The sequence below is a fragment of the Delphinapterus leucas genome, chromosome X (assembly GCF_059928025.1).
Source record: "Delphinapterus leucas isolate spDelLeu-1000000601 "Yukka" chromosome X, BTC_Dleu_Yukka2, whole genome shotgun sequence".
NCBI classification, from domain to species: Eukaryota; Metazoa; Chordata; class Mammalia; order Artiodactyla; family Monodontidae; genus Delphinapterus; species Delphinapterus leucas.
The window spans coordinates 58302704-58317847 of record NC_143150.1 but is presented as its reverse complement, the minus strand read 5'-3'; the positions used below and the strand labels follow the sequence as shown (position 1 = coordinate 58317847).

Sequence of the window (15144 nt, the reverse complement as noted above, 5' to 3'; positions counted from 1 at the left end):
ACAAATACCGTATGCTAACACATATATATGGAATTCAAGAAAAAAAATGTCATGAAGAACCTAGGGCTAAGACAGGAATAAAGCCATAGACCTACTAGAGAATGGACTTGTGGGTATGGGGAGGGAGAAGTGTGAGCTGTGACAAAGCGAGAGAGAGGCATGGACATATATACACTACCAAACGTAAGGCAGATAGCTAGTGGGAAGCAGCCGCATAGCACAGGGAGATCAGCTCGGTGCTTTGTGACCGCCTGGAGGGGTGGGATAGGGAGGGTGTGAGGGAGGGAGACGCAAGAGAGAAGAGATATGGGAATATATGTATAACTGATTCACTTTGTTATAAGGCGGAAGCTAACACACCATTTTAAAGCAATTATACCCAAATAAAGATGTTAAAAAAAAAAAGCGTTATGTACCAAAATATTCATTGCAGCTCTATTTACAGTAGCCAGGAGATGGAAACACCTTAAGTGTCCATCATTGGATGAACGGAAAAAGAAAATGTGGCACATATATACAGTGGAATATTACTCAGCCATAAAAAGAAACGAAATTGAGCTATTTGTAATAAGGTGGATGGACCTAGAGTCTGTCATACAGAGTGAAGTAAGTCAGAAAGAGAAAGACAAATACCTTATGCTAACACATACATATAGAATTTAAGGGAAAAAATGTCATGAATAACCTAGGGTTAAGACAGGAATGAATCCACAGACCTACTAAAGAATGGACTTGAGGATATGGGGATGGGGAAAGGTAAGCCATGACAAAGTAAGGTAGTGCCAATGGACATACATACACTACCAAACGTAAAATAGATAGCTAGTGGGAAGTAGGCGCAAAGCACAGTGAGATCAGCTCGGTGCTTTGTTACCACCTAGAGGAGTGGGATATGGAGGGTGGGACGGAAGGAGACGCAAGAGGGAAGAGATATGGGAACATATGTATATGTATAACTGATTCACTTTGGTATAAAGCAGAAACTAACACACCATTGTAAAGCAATGGGATAAAACAGTACTGGGATACTACTAAACAGTACTGGGATGCTACATGGGATAAAACAGTCCTGGAATGGAAAGAAAGGTGAGAATTATTGACTGAAAAAGTTGCAGAATGACGTGTACCTAACGGTCTTATTTTGTCGTGAATGTGTGTTTATGACATTATACATTTCCTGAGGGAGGCAGGGGCCTTGAAAAGCTGAAAACCAAAGGGCAAATAAATACAATTATTTTGGTGAATATGCATAACCTACTGAAGTTGAAGATTTGCAAGCCTAGAATACTATATAATAGCAGTGTGTGAGTGTGTGTGTGTGTGTGTGTATGTGTGTGTGTGTGTATGTGGGAGTATGTGGGGGAATTACCGCTATATGTATCTGTACAGATGAATCTCACAAGCATAACACTGACCAAGGAAAGCAAGTCACAGAAAGAATACATAGAGTAGAATTCCAAAAGTTAGACAAGTGTCAAAAACAGGAAAAACTAACAACATATGGTTTGGTGATATACACGTGATAAAAAAACACTTTAAAAAAACAAGAGGACAATTAAAGCAGTTTACCATAATGGTTACAGCTGTGGGAAAGGAAGGGGAGATGGATGGTGGTGCACCCAGGGAGCTCCTAAGGTACTGGTAATATTCTGGTAGTGTTCTTTTTCTTTAGGTGGGTCATACATACGTGCCACTCACTTTGTTATTGTTCACTGAAAGAAAGAAATTAAAAATATGTATACATACACACACATATATTTCATTTGTATGTATGATATTCTGTAATAAAAAATATCCTAGGCCACACTGTAAAACTGCCTACTCCATCAGTCCACCAGAATCCTTTGAGACATCGGGGCTCTTCGACATACAACATTATTTCCAAACTTTACTATGATAAGCAGCTTTAAAATAGATGTTGTCACCCTTGTATCTTTTTACCTCTATTGAATGATTTTTCTCACAATAAATTCTCAGATCTGGAGTTACTGAATCTAAGGGAATGAACATATTCACAATTCTTAGTACGAACTGTTACTCTGCCAAAGTGTTGTCCCAATTTATAATACCATCAGCATTTCAACTGAATACAACTTCATCAACAATTAGTGATTACTCCCTTAATTTACTGTTTTTAATTATCAGGTTATTTTGCACTTGACTATTAATCAGAAAAAAATATTTTCCCTGAAGTTTGTTGACTATTTGTAACCTCTCTTGTCTGTTTACACTCTCTGCCCATTTACCTGTAGAGATCTTGACATTTTTCATATAAATTTGAAGGTATTATTTTTATGTAATTAGTTCTTTGTTATGAGTTGCAAATACTCCTACTCTGTTTTCCTTTTTCTTTTAGTTTGCTATTTTTCAGAGTAGATGCCATAATTTTTTATATATTCAAACATTGCCTTGTGTTTCTTGAGATTTCAAAGAGGGAAAGTTATCATTTCTCTACAGATCAGATGACCCAGTCTATTCCCACTTTATAGTTCCGACTACACTCAAAGAGACACCCAGATTACTGGCAGAAAGTCCAAAAACTGATCATATAATAAAAAAAAATAAAGGAAGTATTTCAATTCAGTGGAGAAAGAATAGATCGATGGTGTTAGAATAACCAGCTAATGATTTAGAAGGAAAATACCCTCATATTCTACAACAAAGTACATTTAAGGTGAATTAAAATTTAAATGTAAAAAATAAAATATTAAAAAAGAAACTAAGCGTCAATATTTACTTAATTTTGGAGGGGAAGGCTTTCTATGCATATCTCCAAAGGCAGTAACCATAAAAGAAAAAAACATTTGATAGATTTCACTATGTGAAAATTATCAAGTTTCATACATGAGAAACCACCATAAAAATAGAAGGCAAATTTACAAAATACATGACAAAGATTTAAAGTCTTTAGTATATAAAGAATTATTACATGTTGAAAAGAAAAAACGGCACAATAGAAACATGGGTAAGGGCAATTTCCAAAAGAAACATAATTGACCAATATACCTATTAAATAGTCAACCTCACTTATGATTTGAAAATGTAAATGCAAACAAGGAAATTTTTTTTTGGCTATGATGTTGATAGTAATTAAGAATTAGACATTCATAGACAATGTTGAAAGACTATGGGAAAATAAGCATTCTCATACTCCGCTGGTGAGATTAGACTGGCAAACTTTCCTTAAGGCAATTCATCAATACAAATCAAAAGCTTTATGTAACCACCTCTATAATTCAATTTAACAGTTACAGTTCTAGGTATTTATCCTAAGGAAATAATTAAATACGTACAAAAGATTTAGGCACACCATGTTCATCACAGCCTTAGTTTATGAAAGTGAAAAACTGAAAACCTTAAATGTCCAACAAAAGTTGCTACTTTAAATAAATGACAGGACATTTATAGAAAATAATATTTACTAAGCATCTACTTAATATGACATTTAATAAACTTTTGGAAATGACAATCGTAAAGATGAAGAACAGATTAGGGGTTGCCAGGGTTTAGGGATGTAGGTAGGAGGGAGGTGTCCATGGCTATAAAAAGGTATCATGAAACTGTTTTGTATCTGGATGTGACACCAATCTTCACGTGATAAAACTGTACAGAACTAAACACACACAAGTACATGTAAAACTGGTGACATCTGAATAAGGTCACTGGGTAAGGTCAATTACCTGGTTATGCTACATGTAGTTATGCAAGATCTTACTTACCACTGGGGAAGCTGGGTGAACATATACAGGATCTTCCTATATTACTTCTTACAACTGCATGTGAGTCGAATTATCTCCAAATGAAAAGGTTTTTAAAAAGACACTGAGGAAGAAGATTTGATTAACATGGAATGATGTTCATAACATACTGTGAAGCGAAAAACAGAATAGCATACACACATCTATACACACAGGTCTGGAAGTATATTCGTAAAAGTGTTAGTTATTAATATTATTTGTTAATGACACGGCTCTTGGAGGGAAAAGATACCACATCTACTCTGTCAATTAAGATGCATCCATTGCAAGTGCTGACAATTGTTGACAATTATAGGAACCAAAAGAAGAGTCAATTAAAAAAAGAAAAGCTTCATAAACAGAACAATGAGTCTCATACTTGATCTTGAAAATTCAATTTATAAGTGCATAAAACTAAAAAAAAATTTTTTTAAAAAGACAAAATGGCAAACCCTCTCACATGCACAAATAGCCTATAGCTGACTTTTAACAATGGTTTTATTTCTGTGGGAAATTACGTATCTTGTAATCAGTGAATAATTCCTAGGGAAACAGATTATCACTTGAAATATGACTGTATTTTCTGATCCCATTTCTAGCCATTACTTTAGTGGCTGATTCTGTTTTTTCAGTTTTAAGGGATAAACACAACCAAGTCATTCAGTTCACCTTCATCAAAAGGTCTGCGAGTTGACAGATGTCATGATGCTGTCAATAATGAGTTAACACCACAAGGCTGTGCTGGAATCAGGATTTTAATGTCAACAATGGTAACTCCCCAAAGTGAAGCAACTGTCAACTGCTAAGCTAGAACACAATAATCTAATCTTGAGAGTATAAGGTATTTTTTCACATGGAAGAATCCAACCAGCTCAATCTAATACCTAGCCAGAGCAACTCCAGTCTTAACAGTTTGACCTCGGTCAAACTTACTAAGCCTTAGGTTCCACATTTGTAAAATGGAGATAACAATAAGCATCTAACACAAGGTTACTGTGAGAATCAGATGAGATAATGCATTTTAAGGGCTTAGCATTGGATTCAGCATAATAAATGCCAGAAATAATTTCATATATTTAACAGTGTATTGTACATACTAAATTTAATTCTATGTCCTCTATTTGGCCTAGATAGCTCATGCCAAAGTAACATAGAAAACTAAGGATTAGAACACAACTCAGCATCTTCCTAATATGCCTGCTATCTGTATGTAAAACCTTCTTTGTCTGTACTTTAGCTTGTGCAAACTTTTCCATAATTATTTTAAATGCATATACAGAAAAGCAGTTTAACCAATGTGCAAATTCAGATCACAGATACATGATCCAAAACAGTTGAAAGCAATACAAAATGACTAAAACTGCCATTAACCAAAAGCCATTGTAACTCAACATCAACACTAGGCTGGACAAAAAAGATATGTATGAACACTACTCGGGAGAAAACGCAGATGTTGGTACTTTTGTAAATGTGATATAAACCAAATCAGTCAAGCGGTATGACATTACCCGCTTAAACTCTTGGTAAAATCTAATATGAGATCAAACACTCATGTGAAGCACTACCCTGGCGAAAAGCTGCCCCTGGTCTCTTCACCTATTTTCAAACTATTTTTTAAATAGTCCCATTATGATAACATGATAGCTCTCATAATCACACTTGGAGAAATCAGTATCTGTGATAAATTATCATCTCTTTTTACACTGCCCTTTAATAAGATTATTAGAAAAGCAAAAAAGAATAAATCAATCTTTCAAAGTATCCCTATTTTGTTGGTCACAACTAAATATCCCCAAAATGTTTCCAATCTCTCTAGCATATATACATAATACATACATGTGTATATATTGACATATATGTGTATATATATATATGTAGTTTTGTAATATACATATTAATATAAACTGGGAACTGATGATTTTTAGACTATTTTACTTTTTAAACCATTTACATACACAGCAGGCACAGCCTAACTTTTCAGTGTAAAGACTGTAGTGAAACTGAATAGCAGATGATTTAGCATGAGTAACAGTTCAATTACATGGAATTATAATTGTTTCTGTGCATTGGGATTTTATGTGAAACATAAGAATGTGATGGTGAGCAGCCATGTTTGATTTTAATTGCTGTAGCTTGAGTTCTCCAAAACATCATGAGGATACTGGAGAAAATGAGAAAATGACGTGAGGCATGGGAGATGAAAATGATGCTGCGGAGAGAACTCTGGTAACAGATGCGCCTCTCTCTGAGGGACTGGCGCAAACTTATGATTTACAGGGAAGCATAAGCCTCTCCAGAGAGTCTTCTCCAGAGTTATATAATTCCCTTTACTTTTCGAGGTATTGAGCGCAGAAAAGACATACTTTTCCATGAATAAATGCCTGAAGAATTGCAAAGCATTTTTCAGAACAGCAAAACCTGTAAGCTCTCTTTAGCTCCTTCAGCATTCTTACACTGACAAGGAAGAGTTTCATACTATGCCTCAAACAAGACAAATCTGTTCAAAACAAATGACAAATAATGCAAGCTGGTGAACAAAACAGAGTAAAAGAAAAGAAAAAAAAAAGGAAAGAAAACCGTCAGTTAAGTCTGATAGAAATAGTGGTAACAGACACACAAAGGTCTTTCCCACCAAACGGCCAATGGGAAGAGGAGGAAGATGACTCAGACACCTGAATCTTTCCACTGCTCTCCATGAAAACTATGAGCCTTTCCTTGGAAGCATTCACGTAACAGTAGTGATGATAAACGCACCTCAGTATGGTATTATGGGCTATAAAAATCAACTATGTTTTCTGAGCACTTACTAAGCATTTTACAGAATTATTCCATTGAATCCTCAACACAGCTCTGTGAGATTTATTCTCTTTTAGAGATGAGAAAATTGAAACTTAGACATTAAGGAACATGTGTGAGGTGGCACAAGAGGCATAGCTGATTCAAACACAGTCTGTCCCATTTCAGAGCCACCTTGTCAATCACTACACTATGCTCTCAAATGAGATACATACATGTCAAGGTAAATAAAACATATGGATGGTATAGCATTTGTAAAACCAAATGACTTTTGAAATATTATTTCATTCCTACTCACTATGTTATTCAGTTAATCAATATTCTCTAAACTTTAAAACATTTTGCCCCTAGCCATCCCCAAAATATATATGAATATCTGTATGTGTGTGTGCTTCACACAGTGATACACACATGAAATATATGTTTCATGAAACTATACTCATCCTGGGACTTCCCTGGTGGTCCCGTGGTAAAGAATCCATCTTCTAACACAGGGGATGTGGGTTCAATCCCTGGTCGGGGAACTAAGTGGGCAACTAAGCCCGCACAGTGCAACTACTGAGCCCACACACCTCAACATGCCACAACTAGAGAGAAGCCCACGCACCACAACAAAGAGCACGCACACCACAACGAAGATCCTACGTGCCGCAACTAGGACCCAACACAGCCAAAAATAAAAATAAATAAATAAAATATTTTTTTAAATGTTGCATCCAAATAAAGAAAAAAACTATACTCATCCTTACTACATGTAATATATTATAATACATATTCTATTCTACTTCTGTTTTTTTTAATGCTGGAATTGATTTCATGACCCACAAATAGGTGGCATCTTGCAATTTAAAAAAAAAACAACTCTGCTCTAGACTACAGGTTCATGGATATTTGGAAATACAGGCAGAGAAAGTATGGACATCCTCTGATATTAGAACCACACACAGGCATCCTGGGAGAGGATTAAATAAGATACATATATGAGAAATCACTTGGCAGAGAGTCTGGCATAAACAGGTATTTAGTAAAAATCAGTTTCCACGATACCTCCTACAACATTACTATCCCCCAACGTTTAGAGAAGTGAAGTTACTCCACCACCATCATAAGCATTATAGTCAATAAGCTGCTGGCCAAAGTTAACCACCTTAAAGTTTCAATGCTCAACTAACATCAAGAAATGGAGCTGTGCTACCTACATGACCTTTCCTGATGAAAGCAGCTTATCATTTCCAAGAAAATTTTTTTTTATGAACCATTTTGATAGAAAAATTTCTGAAGTATATCAAACACTGACTTGACTTCTTAAGAGGACTATACAGAATTGTCTTTTCTCAAGGACCCAGGGTCATAATTATGCACACACAATGGTAAATTTTAGAACTGGTAGATGCCTACCTTAGAGGTCACCTAATTCAAGTCTCTCACTTTACAGATGAACAAACTGATGTCCCAAAATGTTATGCAATTTTCCCAAAGCTACCCAGTAGGAAGGTTAAGTGATTCCCATTATGCCATGCTGCCACATCGATTTTGGACTATGCTGAGCATGATCTAGCAAGGTAGTCAGGATTTAGGAGCAATACCCCTTGTAATTCACCCCCATATTTGTTATTTTTGTTATCTCACTTCTTTCCCCATAATCTTTAGCAATAAAACTCTTAAATCAAAATAGGGCCTATGTGTTTGTGCTCTACAGGAAAAATGTTAAGCTAGTCTACTCCACAGACCATTTAGGGGAAGAATTCCAAAATATAATATGTGTGGTGTACCTTAGTAAGGAAAGGGATGCAGAATGAATATCTATGTGGCCTTCAGAAAGCAAGAAGGATGCAATGAAAAGGCCACATTGGCTTAGAACAGCTCTGAGCATGTGACAGTCAGGAACCCCAAACAGCTCCTCAGAATAGGCAACACAGTAAATGTCACAAGGGCAGGGACTAGGTTCTCAGTAAATGTGGGTTGAATATTCTAAAAAATGTGTAGTCTGTCACTACACTAAATGGTGCCAGGTCATTGTGCTGTCTGATGTAGGTTTGCATTTTAGGTGTTTGTCTCTCCCCTTTCCCATAAGGATATGAACTGTCACTTATGTCTAATGACACCTCCCAAACATGGCTTTTGCAGAAGTTGATAACGTTTCCTATATCTTCTAATAAGATGCTTCTAATACACTCTGAGCATGCTAGAATTTTCTAAAATAAGAAAGAATATGCTCTAAATAAGAGAATGAGGGATTCCTCTATGTAAGAAGCATGCCTATATTATCCCATAACTCTTGTAACTTCCATCTTGTCTGCCCTTTTGTTGAGTGGATGGCTCTGCTGCGGGTTACAGATTACACAGGTTGCCAGATAAGTCACCTGCAGTGAGGTATTATGCTACTGGGACTATTTTTAACCTGCAACCCATGATACTTCTCTGTAACCCACAAAATTATCACTCAAATGTCTTTTTAAATGGCAAAATGTCTTTAAAATGACAACCATGCACCCAAACTGAAGGCCATTTTCTAGACACATTACTATATCCATTTTTAAAAATAATTGTCAGGATTTTTTCATTAAAATTTTTTTAAATTTTATATTGAACTCACTATATCTATTTTTGTCCTCTCCCTTGAGACTCCATTTGGTGCTCCTTCCTTATTCCATTTTCTTCTATATTTTCCATGGTTCAAGTACTTTATCTTATTCTTCTGCCTTTGGGTGTTCTAGTGATATTTCCTGTATTTTGTAATCAGGAGGAAATGGGCTTAACTAAGAAAATACATACAAAACTTTATTTTCCCATAATCTCTTCAAAACATGATCTTAAGGAAAACGTTGTGTTATGAAGAATGAAAAGAAATACAAATTAATCAAGGTCAAAGGGGTTTAAAATATTATCCACAGATTATTTTACTTGATAAAGCAATTGTCTCTTGATGACATTTAACTAGAACTAAATCTGCTAAAAGAAAAACTGCATCTCATAGCCTATTTCTTCATGTTTCTGATACATGCATGATTAATTCTGCTTTTGTTATTAAAACTGAATCTTTGAAACACTGATTTTTCTATGATTTACTCAAGCTAGTACATATAGTAAGGCAAACACATTTTAAAGACCACTTTCAGCAAACTATTTCAGAAGAGAAATATTCCAAACACATTAAAAATCATTCTTATTCAGTAGTGATTGGAATTATTGGATTCATTTATTTGGGAAATGGCTTTTATCCAATTTTTCCACTTTGACTTACCTAAAAACAAGCTTCATATCATAAATTTAAAGAATGTGCTTGAAAAGTAAAAACGTGTTCACTAAGTTATATGAAAAACTTCTAACTCAAATAAGTTCTTCCCATACTTTGAGAAATAACATTACTCTCACGGAAATAAGTCTAAAATGAATCTTTTTCCAAATACACCAGATACCCCTGATGCAATTTTCTGGATCACTCACAGAATCTTCCTACCTCTATCATAACGGACTCTAACAGGATGGATGTAATCCATATTATGAACTGAACTAGAAGGCAAAATATGTCTCATATAAGAATTAACAGCACTTAATGATAAGAATTAGCACTCTTATCAATTAAAATTTGAATCAAGATAAGAAAAAGTATCTTAATGATTCAAAGTAATTTTTAAAACACCCTAGGTGCCAAGGTAAAACAACAACAAAAGAAGGCAGTAACATAGGACCCAAGTATGGTATAACAACTATTCTAAAGTGGATATTGTACTAAGTTTTAGGATAGACTGGAGAGAATAAATAGAGTCTGTTGACTCCTTCCAGCTCTCATCCAACATCTGTTCATAGCAGCTACAGCAAGGTTATCTGTAGCCATGCAGTTTTCAGGTTGAGAATAAACATGTCCTTGCTGTTTTGAAAACAATTACCCAGGTACAACTAGAATAAGATAATTTTTGGTTAGACAACACTGGAAAGGTTATCTAGTTTACCCTCCCTATGTTCATAAACAAGGAAACTGAGGCTCAGAGAGATTAAGTTCCTAGCCCTAGCAACTCACACAGCTAGTTAATGGCCAAGCAAGGTCTAGAACCAAGTTTTCCAAATTATTTCTATTAATATGGGTTAACTCTGAGGGTCAGAACCACTGATTCTCCTTCTGGTATGGAACTGACCTTTGGAAATTTACCGGCTGTGTGATCTTGAGCAAACTGCAACCTTTCTAAGCCCTTTTGCCTCCTCTGTATAGTGTAAAGAATACGTACTCTAACAAGGTTGTTGTGAGGATTATATACAGCTTGTAAAGGGCTTAGCACGTCGATTAGCAAATAATAAGCATTCGAAAATAAATAGTTATTATTTTTACTCCCGACCTGGAAACATGGCTGCTCCTACTGTTTAAGAAGACAATGAACTGAATTCAACACAGTGGACAGGGTCTCAACCACCGGGGTTCCCCAGCCTACCACGTTCCGTAGACAGGAGAAAACCCCACCCAACAAATTATTTCACCCCATCTAAAATCCACCCTTTAAACTGTTAAGAAAAACAAAATACCAACTGCTGCCAAATGTTTTCTGCCACGTGTTGTACGTGTAATTTGTCAACTATAAATTGCAGGGGGAGTTCTGGCACCACCCAAAACATGAAGAATAAATGATGGGAAAACAAGGGGAAGATAAGATCACACACCTGAACTGGACTCACAGACGCTTGTTCTCAGCTCATTTAGCTGTTGGTAGATAGGTGGGTGGTACAAAGCAAGATGATTTCTTTCAGCACCATAAAGCAGGAATAATGGCCACCACAACAAATTACAGCCCCCTAGGCTTCTCAGCAAAACATAAAAGAATCCATTTCATCGCCTTAGTAAATTAAAACGTACACGGGCAACAACTGAGTAACAAAATGTATCCGAGCTGCACTGCACCCTAGGATTATATAAATATATGAAAAATTCCTATAAAATGGCGAGACAAAATGATGGGGAATATCACCTTGAAACTAACAAGGAGGAAATTATGTCATGCCAAAGGTGTCTCCATTGACAAAATCCCCACCCTCCGTTCTCACGACACTGCAAACCCACCTCCCTCTAAGGAAATTACACGAATCACCCGCAGCAACCAACCTCAGCAATCGACATCGAGCAGATCGACCCCTACTCAAATGGCGCTAAGCACCGCGGGTCCAAGCCCCTCCCTGCAGCTGCCAAGTCCCGCGCTGGCTCCAGACTACTTCGCTTCCTTTCCGTCCTCCCTCTCACGCTCGACCCCCAACATTTCTCGCCGACCCTCGCCACTGACAGAGAAGGTAGGAACGGGAAAGACTTCCTACACTTTGTCCAGGGAGTACCAGAGCCACACATACCCGTCCCTATTACGACCACATCAAACTCCGAAGGTAGATTATCCGCCATCTTGACAGGAAACGTGTCATGTGACTATTGCTTGTGGAAATGAGATCAAGTTAAGCATTGCTGGGGGTAGAAGGCGGAAGGGAAAACACTGCATTCTGGGTATTGTAGTTCCTGGGTGGCGGGTCCTGATAGGCGGCTACAGCATTGTATTTGAAATGTTTTATGCGAATGTTAAAAGCTCGATTCATTTTCCAGGCTGAGTGCAGTAACACTTTTAGCCTGGAGTTTTGGGGTAGAAAAGAGTTGTAGATTTTTAGTCTGATGGCTAGGATGAATGTGGGAATACCTGGGAACCCCTTGACAATGATGAAGCAAGAATTGTTAGGAGACAAGGAGGGCGGAGTGAAATTGAAAGGGGATTGCTTTGTGAAGAAAGGAAATTTTCATTCCAGCCTGGAAACTGTTTGTTTCCCCCAGCATGTCTGTATTTTCGTTTTGGCCTGCGAGGCATAATTTTTCACACCAATACCTTCAAACTCTATCCCTTATCTTTTTTGTCTCTGTCTCCCCAATGAAAACCCACGAAAAATCTCGCCCTAGCTTCGCCAGAATGGAACCGTCATTGCATCTGCATTTGTTCTAGTTAGTCCGATCAGCCACCTTGGCCATATACATATGCAAAATTAGTCTTGCTTTACAGGAGAGAAAAAAGTTATGAAAACATAGTAGTTGCTTGATAGGCGTTTATTGATTCTGAATCTGGTGGAGTTCATACAAGATTTTCCCAATAAGGTACCACAGAAATGATCAAGGTAAAGTGGCCTTTATATTCAAGTGATTGTATTTGTTGAAGAGGATTTAGATTACCTGTGCCAAGCAGCTAATGTAGCTCTGATAAGTATTTTCAAGGTCGGCATCCTCCCACCCGTACCGCCAGCCCCGTTATTTAAAATGCTTTGCTGTCTGACAATTCCAAAGCAAAAAAGAGGTAGAGAATGCATGGGAGTGAGGGAGGGTAATTTTTGGATCCCAGAAATTCATTGTGTAGTTATTTTACCAGAGTTTCAAGATAATTCAGAGAGTGCAGTGGTGGACCTTCCCTTACACCACCTGACTGACCTCTGAGCTGTTTGTGGTTCCCCAGTCACACTGTTGTTCCTTCATCATGGAATGATCTTCCCGTTCTCTAGCTAACAATTATCCCCAAGGCTGAGAGTCATTTCCACCACCTCCTTCTTACATTTCCTCCCTATACTGGGTTATATTACCCTACATTGTGCTACCCCTCTGTCATAACCTCCCATATTACACTGAAAATTATTTGCATTTATGTTGGTTCCTATACTGGACACATATTCCCCAAAATACATACCCAGATATACAATACCCTAAATTATAAGCCCCTATATGACAGGGATTGTGCCTTACTTATCTTTTTACCCCCTGCATCTAACATAAGCCTGGTGTATAGTAGGAATTCAGTAAGTGTTTGCTGAACTAAGCTTGGCTCTGATTCCTCTAATAGATGGTAAGTACTATAGATTCAGAAATTTCCTAACAAATATAATCACACTGTGAAGATACAACTCATTAACTCATTTAATTTTCCTTAAATACTCATTGAGTACCTACTATGTGCAAGGCACTGATTTAGATGCTGGGATTACAGCAATGAAAAAACAGACAAAACCCCCTGTCTTAATGAAGTTTACATCTAGTGAAGTAAAACAAAATAAACAAGTAATTACGCTGTAGTGCTAATTTTCCACTATGTTTTTCCCCAAATTTAAAATTCTTTTCTTCCCCCTGAGGATAGAGAGCACAACCCTCAAAAAGATAAAAGTGACAGCCTATACTTAGCTGCCCTTTCTTTAAAGTTATCACATCCTCTCTGGGCATAGAAAAGATTATTATATTTGAAAAATACAAAGCATCTGCATAGAGAAAATGCTTAAAATACCTTTTCCTCCCAATGTATTTTTGTTAATTTTTTTCAAGGCAAGAATAAATGTGGGAGTTGACAACATCAATAAAATAGCATAAAGCAAAGCAGCTTAATTGCTGTCTATTTTATTATTCTAAGGACATCTATTTTTGAGAACTGAAATATTTTATTTGGATAAATCACAATACAATGAGATGATGGATACCTACAAATTGACTACCCTGTTAAATCACTGTGACATTGATTTTTTACTTAATGTTTTCCTGAATTGAAAAATCACAATTCCGTGAACATTTACCTTGTATTCAGAAGCTTATTCAAGTGTGGGATCTGATGTATCATATTTTTACAAACCAGTAATTTAATGGTCTCCTCTATGCCTTTCCTTTGAGCTCCAAATCCATATATCCAACCCCTTACTCAATATCTTTTCTGAACATGTCCAATACTGAATTCCTGAATACTTCATCCCCACTCCCAAACCTCTTCGTCTAGTGTTTCCCAGCTTAGAAATGGTACCACCTTCCAATCAGTTACTCAAGTCAAAAACTTAAGGATCATCCCTGATATATTACTCTCTTTCACCCTTAAACCAATTCATCAGCAACTCTTGCCAGATTTATCTCAAAGATATATTGTAAATATATCCACCTCTAAATCTGTTCTGCCCCCATAATCTCTTCCTAAACTGCAATAGATCCCAGCTGGACACCTCATTCATGCTTGCTTCTCCCCAGTCCACTCCCCACACTGCCGGTAAACTTTTAAAAATTCAAATCTGATCATGTTCTCCTTTACCTAAAAGGTTCATGATTGCCTATTGCTCTTAAAATCTACTCCAAGATTTTCAACGTGTTGTAAAAGGCCCTGCTGAACTCAACAGTCTCATCTCGTACCTCTCACCTTTCTCTAAGCTCCAGCCATATTGGCTCTCCCTCCTTTCCTCTGATATCCCATACTTCTTCCTACTTCAGGGCCTTCCCACATGCTCTTCCATGTTCCTGAGGTGAACTTTGATCCTTCTTCCCCCTTTCTTCTAGCTTAATCCTCATTTTGCAGTTCATTCGAAACAACACATAATCTGGCAGGTGCCTCGGTCTATCTTAGGATCTCACCTTATACTCCTCCTCTGTTGAACTTTTCATGATGGGAAATATCAAGTTCCTTATGCAATTACGTGTTTCATATCTGCCATCCTCTTAGAAGGTAAGTTCCACAAAGTCAAAGACTGTTCCCATATTGTTCATTATTATATTCCCAGTACATCATTCAGTGCATGGCAAAAAATAGACACTCAAAAATATTCCACTTATGAGTATATATCCAAGGCAAATAAAAACACTATC

At 36.9% G+C, this 15144-nt stretch overlaps 1 protein-coding gene across 2 annotated transcripts in view; it reads right to left on the bottom strand.

Moving 5' to 3' along the window:
- The window catches only part of CHM (CHM Rab escort protein), a 198101-nt gene extending 186156 nt beyond the window's left edge, over positions 1-11945 (bottom strand). For both annotated transcript variants that reach the window (XM_022580809.2, XM_022580810.2), the window contains exon 1: positions 11865-11945. In XM_022580809.2, the coding sequence (XP_022436517.1) occupies positions 11865-11913 (49 nt within the window). In that variant the 5' untranslated portion in view covers positions 11914-11945. The remainder of the gene's footprint in view (positions 1-11864) is intronic.
- Between the last annotated feature and the right edge of the window lie 3199 nt (positions 11946-15144).